Source organism: Myiozetetes cayanensis, unplaced genomic scaffold, assembly GCF_022539395.1.
Source record: "Myiozetetes cayanensis isolate MyiCay16 unplaced genomic scaffold, myiCay2020 scf321, whole genome shotgun sequence".
In the NCBI taxonomy this organism is placed as follows: domain Eukaryota; kingdom Metazoa; phylum Chordata; class Aves; order Passeriformes; family Tyrannidae; genus Myiozetetes; species Myiozetetes cayanensis.
In genome coordinates this window covers 6,668-13,638 of record NW_026087546.1, presented here as the reverse complement: position 1 = coordinate 13,638, position 6,971 = coordinate 6,668, and the positions used below count along the sequence as shown (strand labels likewise).

Here is a 6,971-nt window from a genome sequence, read left to right as displayed (position 1 = left end):
ATTGGAGGTCATGACTGAACAAACCCCTCAAAGACTCACTTTCAAAAGGAAAAGTTCCTTCAAAACCCTTGAGTACCTTGAAGCATTAATGAGCCCACTGAGTGTCACTGCTGACAAAGTCTCTCAGGGACTAATTAAAGCAGAGAATTGGAGGCCATGATGGCACAAACCTCTTCAAAACTCAGAGTCAAAGGAAAAAGCAAAGTACCTTAACAAACCTCTAGTACCTTGAAGCTTTAACAAGCCCCACTGAGGGCCATTCCTGAAAAAGGCTCTCAAGGGGCTCCTTAGAGCAGAGAATTGGAGGCCATAACTGAACAAACCTCTCAAAGACTCAGTGTCAAAAAGAAGTGTCTTAATAAACTTTGAGTGCCTTGAAGCATTAATGAGCCCCACTGAGTGTCCCGACTGACAGAGTCTCTCAAGGGATTAATTAAAGCAGGTCACTGGAGGCCATGACTGAACAAACCTCTCAAAAACTCAGTGTCAGAAAAAGTACCTAAATAAACCCTGAGTGCCCTGAAGCATTAATGACCCACTGAGGGTTGTCACTGTCTGGGGCTCTCAAGGGACTCCTTACAGCAGATAATTGGAGGCCATGGCTGTACAAACCTCTCAGAGGTGCAAAATCAACAGAAAAACCCAAATTGCTCTGAAAATCCTGCAGCCCCTCGAAGCCTTAAGGATCCCCCTGAGGACCCCTCCTGACAAAGCCTCCCCAGGGACTCTGCAGCAGCTCCTTGGAGGCCCTGAGTGCAGGGAGGCAAAGGCTCTGGGCAGCAGCTCAGCTGCTGAGAAAAGCCTGGCTGGCTTTGGGGAAGTTTCCTTCCTTTTCAGGCTTCCTCCAGCTTTGGGAAACGCTGCCTGTGAGATTGGCACCACATAAGAAGGGCTCTGGCAGGTTTCTGGGAGCAAAGCCGGCCTACCCTGGGCTCCAGCCCAGATCTTTGGAGCAGGGAGGCACCTGAGAGTTCAAAAGAGGAGGCTGCATCTTTGACAACATTTGGGGATGAGCAGGCATTGCTGCTATGTGGATAATCTGCATGTGAATGGTTGCTTTAAGTTCAAGCATTCACCTAAAATAAAGGTGGGTATCTCAGTAATTTGTTTTGGTTTTAAATAAGAATATTTACTTTTTCTGTATATTTATATTATGAAGTTGGTAGATTAGAAAACAATCATGGTGACTTTTCTCACATGCAAACTTTAATTTTATCTTGGACATTTTGAATGACACCTCAATGAGACAGATCAAACTCACAGGAAAATGGCACAAATACTGTGGGAAAACATGACAAGTATTTGGATGACAAGTTCGTGGGAATTCAGATTTTTCTCTTGAAGAAAGTCCCTGGGCTTGTCCCTTTGCTAATTGGATATTGATGTTTTCTGACCTGCTGTTCTCCTCAGTAACACCTTAGACTTTAGGAAGACTCCTCCCTGGGTGTTGGTGTCAGGTCAGTCAGCAGGAAGGGCAAGGTGTCTGCAGGTTGGGCAAAGATCTGCGAGCGCTGGCACATCCCAGTCCCTGCTGCAGCATCCCAGGCACATCCCAGCAGGGTTCCCTTCTGCCAGGGCTCCTGCAGGGCTGTGAAGCCAGGCTGTGCCCCCCAGGCTGCCCCAAGCTGTCCTGCAGAGCAGGGTCCTGCAGCCCAGGGGCTGTGCCGGGGCAGCAGCTCTGCCACCTGCCAGGGGCAGCCTCAGCCGGGCTGGGGAGCTCCCTCAGGGCTGGGCAGGGGCTGTGGGGGGAAAGAGCAAAGGACCTGCTCTGTTCTCCCTGAGTGCATATGAAGTGCTGAGGGGCTCTGACATCCAGGAACACTCCTAAGGAGAGATGTGGGAATTTGAGAAAAAAACCCAAAACCAAACAGATGGGGGAGTGTAGCAGGGAGGGGGTATTGGGAAATAGCTTTGATTTTTCTGAGGAAGTTCTTTGCTAACATATCACTGGTATTTCCTCCTTGGAAAGTGCCCCACACCAAGAGGCAGCAAATGCCCAACAGCAGCTCCATGGCCCAGTTCCTCCTGCTGGCATTCTCAGACAGGCGGGAGCTGCAGCTGCTGCACTTCTGGCTCTTCCTGGGCATCTCCCTGGCTGCCCTCCTGGGCAACGGCCTCATCCTCAGCGCCGTAGCCTGCGACCAGCACCTGCACACCCCCAGGGACTTCTTCCTGCTGCACCTCTCCCTCACAGACCTGGGCTGCATCTGCACCACTGTGCCCAAAGCCATGCACAACTCCCTCTGGGACACCACAACCATCTCCTACATGGGATGTGCTGCTCAGCTCTATTTCTTTGCATTTTTTATGTCAGTAGAGTTTTCCCTCCTCACCATCATGTGCTACGACCGCTACGTTGCCATCTGCAAACCCCTGCACTACGGGACCCTCCTGGGCAGCAGAGCTTGTGCCCACATGGCAGCAGCTGCCTGGGCCTCTGGGTTTCTCAATGCTCTGCTGCACACAGCCAATACATTTTCCCTGCCCCTGTGCCAGGGCAATGCCCTGGGCCAGTTCTTCTGTGAAATCCCACACATTCTCAAGCTCTCCTGCTCACACTCCTACATCAGGGAACTGGGACTTCTCTTGTTTTCCATCTTTTTAGCATTTGGTTGTTTCATTTTCATAGTTTTCTCCTATGTGCAGATCTTCAGGGTTGTGCTGAGGATCCCCTCTGAACAGGGACAGCACAAAGCCTTTTCCACGTGCCTCCCTCACCTGGCCGTGGTCTCCCTCTTTATCAGCACTGGCATGTTTGCCTACCTGAAGCCCCCCTCCATCTCCTCCCCATCCCTGGATCTGACTCTGTCAGTTCTGTACTCAGTGGTTCCTCCAGCACTGAATCCCCTCATCTACAGCCTGAGAAACCAGGACCTCAAGGATGCCCTCAGGAAAATTATATCTCGATTTTGAGCTAAAATGACTTCTTTCTTTAGCAAAGCATTCGGAATATAACTCATTATAATCGAAGCCTTTTTTCTCTTATTTATTCTTTTTTCATTGGTTCATTTTCTTATTCTTTTTACTTTTAAAATGTTTTCAACAAATCAAAGACTCTATTCCAAATATTTCTACATCAATATTTACCACTGCCCTGTAACTCAAAGGCTTGTCCTCTGTACATTTGAGTTGAATAAAGTTCTTTGCCTTGATTTGTGTGCCCAAGATGCTTCCCCAGCCCTTCTCTGGAGCTGCAGAGGCAGTGTCTGTGTGCAGAGCTGGAGGGAAGAGACTCCCAGCACAGCAGCACAGCCAGGGACAAGGGTACTTGTACCTTCTTGGCTTTGGGAAAGGTTGGGAAAGGTGTTAACAAGGTGTTAAAATGGTGGTTTTGCCTGAGGTGTTAAATGTGGGAGCAGGTCTATCTTCACAATTCCCAAGAGAAGAGATGGCAGAAAGCTGCCCTGCAGGTTGTATTTGAAGGAACAGGAAAAGAGACCGAGGGTAAGGGGTTCCTTCCCTGGAGGGCAGGGCTGTCGTTCGCTTGCAGGAGCCCCGCGCTGGAATTGTCAGTCCGACTGCCAGATTTCAATCCGGAAAAAGATTCCTGCCAGACAAAAGATGACAGGACAGAAAGCTCTTACTGCCCATGGAGTGCCCAGGGTGGCCCACCAACTGCACCTGAAACCCAAAGATTAGAGGCTTTCTTTCCTGGGGAAAAGGCCATGACATCACAAAGGGGCCATGGCAGATGGGAGGGGCTGCACTGTGACATTCTGTGACGTTGGTTCTTTGGTTTCCAGGGGCTGTTCTGGAATGAAGAAAACAGGCCACGACATCACAACGAAGCCCATGACACATGGGTTGGGCTGCACTCTGGGGTGTGAGGCACTGGGTTTTTGGTTGCCAGGGGCTGTTCTGGAATGGAGAGTGTAGGCCATTGTTATAAGTTAGTATAAGAATTTAGACAACTCAATTCCAATTAAACATTGATAAATTTATTAAGCAAGCGATAATAAAGCAAAACAGCGCTGGGTGGCCTGGAGGGCAGTGCCCTGCCGAGGCACACACCGAAATGAAGTCAGTGTCTCTTTTTATACAGGTTCGTGTTCTTAAGTACATGTTAAGTGGTGTCTGGCATTGGCTTTTCGGATGTAAATTTGTTTGTTGCTTGAGTTCGGTGGCTGGGTAAGTGGTAGTCTGGTATTTGTCAGAGATGAAAAGGTGCAGTTCTTATCAGTTGTTTATTGACACTTGCTTGATTAGCAAGCTGTCTGTGAAACTCCTCTTGTTTAATTACAACAAAAAGTTTCTGACTCCCTCATACACATAAGATTTTATGAAAAAAGTTAACCCTTCTATTACAATCCTTCATTTATTTTTTTTTTTTAATAATGGTAATAATTGTATTAAAAATACATGGTTTAAATGTTAGTTTTTAAATTAATAAAATAAGAGGTTGACAACAGAGTAATTAACCAAGGTATTTAGTTAAACATAGATTAGTATTTAAAGGGTTGATGATTATTAGTTATTTTTTGTGTTTGTTTTTGAAATGCTTACTTTTAAATTATTGGTGGAGACCTTGAGAAAGTATAATTAAGGGTCAATTTTTTTTGTTGTTTGGCTTTGTCCTTTTCATTTTACAGGGTGTTAGTTTTAGTTCAGTTTATTGAGAAGCTTTGTTATATATTTATAGACCCACTCTAGTACGTCTCTGCCTCCCTTCGCCTAACTCCATGGCATGGAGCAGCGAGGTACTCTGTAATCTTCTCAGCAGCAGTCGTATTCTTCAGGGTTTATATGGCCTCTAAGTTTAAGATGTTTTGAAGGAGAAAAAAAACCCACACTCCCAAAGTATTACAGACAAAGTATTTCAATCATTATTGTTTGTTCTTTTTACTTTAAAGGGTAGAATAATTTTTTTTCCTTAGGTGGCACTTTATAATGTGCTTCCACCAATAATTTTATAGGTGTATATACTTTATAGACATTTTTCATGTCCTTGGGAATGATAGATGTATATTGACAAACTATTCATCCTTTATGATTTAAATGGGGATGTTTTCTATTATTTTAAAGATTGCACCTGATTCGAGAGGAATTCTGTTTGGATGTTAAGGTGTATAATGGGTTATTTGTAAAGTATATGGAGGAAGTATTTGGAATCATTTGTACAGCAGGGGGAATGCTTTCTTAGAAATTTTGGAATTAATCATTATTTATTCACCAGTCTTTTCCTTCTCAAGATTAATTTCACATCGTCCGTAGTTCTTTCCGTAGTCCAATGATCACTTCGGAGAAATTCTGTCATTCAGGAGGGATGTGTCCGTCTTTGTTTTGCAGTAGGGATCGCAGTCTCCGTTGTGTGTAGATCCTGGAATGGATTCTCTCAACAAGGGATTAAAGATGTTTCCTTCCCAATTCCCAGGGTTTATCCTATGCATTTTGAAATTTAAGGGTGCTGTTTGGGCTAAGGTCCCCCTTTGCTTTCTTTCCAATTCTGTCACAGTTTCCTCGACTTTTATACTGAGTTCGATTAGGATTTAGAAAGTACAAATACTCCCAGGCTGTGAATATGCTAGTATACAGGAATTAATATAATTAGTCTCAGTCACTACAGTGATCTGCTGACAGTCAGTAGCAGGCTGTAGGTCATAAATATAATTCTGTTTACTTGGGCTGTTACATTGTCTCTTTTCATTTTAACAATATGGGTTTCAGTATAGAATAAATGCTACAATCACTTTTTACTTTAAGGTTGTGTATAGGAAGGAAAAAGAAAATATTTCTTTCTCTCTTGTTCTCGCAATGCATAGAAATGAAACTTTATTCAGGGCAACTGCATCTGCCCTGCCAGGCAGCCACCCCCCAGAGTTCCCTCCAGGCTAGGAACCCAAAAGAAATACACCAAATAAGTTTATGGAAAAAAAAAAAAAAAAAATAAAACCATATGTATTCATTATACAAACTCCAATTTTTTTTTTTTTTTTTTTTTTTTCCCCCAACTAAGGCCATTTCAGCCAGTTGTTTAAGATATGTTTACGTCCCATACAAGGCAATATAAACAGACCGGCAATAAACAGTCTGGAAGTTATTCTACAGGGCTAGTGAGAAGAAGAAACATTTTCCTAGTGAAATTAGCGTAGATTAGGCTTGATGCAATTAATGGGCACTCAGTTCACATACATGATGTACACAAAGTCCTCTCCCCAGGTGGAAGGGAGAAGAAGTAAAGGTGATATTAATACTGAAGTTTTTGTTAAAAGTATGGCCTTCAGTACAGAATATACATAAAAGTTATTTTTGTGTACATATTTCAAGATAACAAACAATTGGTACAACTCTAGGTCTGTGAGAATATTGAAAGGCATAGACACATGCAATGAAAGTAACATTATTTTACCATTTAATACATTTATACGAATTATGATTATAATAGCCCATGATATTAAGAATGGCTCTACTGCATCTTCTTTAAAAATGAAATTTTTAACAGTAAAATTATATAATATTTTCTTATGTCACACTGGCAAATATAATCACAGATTTATTATATCAGAGTTTCTAATTTCAATTTAGATTTTTAATAAAAGTATTATCTAATTAATTAATTTGAAATCCCATCTTTTTTCCCCAGTTTGTCTGGAGTGGGGAAGTACTTATTCTCCTCTTCTCTCTGACTTTCTCTTCTCAATCTACTACATGCAATTCTTTCCTTTCTTTCTCCATCGATTTTAACACTGTTCTTATCTTTCTTTTTAAAGACTACAAAAGTAACTTCCCTCTTCCCAAACTTGTCAAAACTAAAGCTGCAGACTTCTCTTTCCATCACAGCAGATACTGTTTCTCCAGCTCTGTCTCTCTCTCTCCCTTTTCTTTTTTTCAGTTTTTAACACAGCGATGTCAATTTTGACACAATTTTTGTTTTTAGATTTAAATTTGTTTTATGAGAAGTTTGGTAAATTTTTCTTTTTTTTTTTTTTGTTTTTTTTTTTAAACATGCTCTGAGTGTTTCATATTTTTTTGTT

At 42.6% G+C, this 6,971-nt stretch overlaps 1 protein-coding gene across 1 annotated transcript; it reads left to right on the top strand.

The window, feature by feature from the left end:
• Positions 1–1,992: 1,992 nt before the first annotated feature.
• LOC126646125 (olfactory receptor 14J1-like) lies at positions 1,993–2,913 on the top strand. Its single transcript, XM_050327219.1, has one exon. It carries the CDS (start codon positions 1,993–1,995, stop codon positions 2,911–2,913), a length of 921 nt encoding a protein of 306 aa, XP_050183176.1.
• The last annotated feature ends 4,058 nt before the right edge of the window (positions 2,914–6,971 follow it).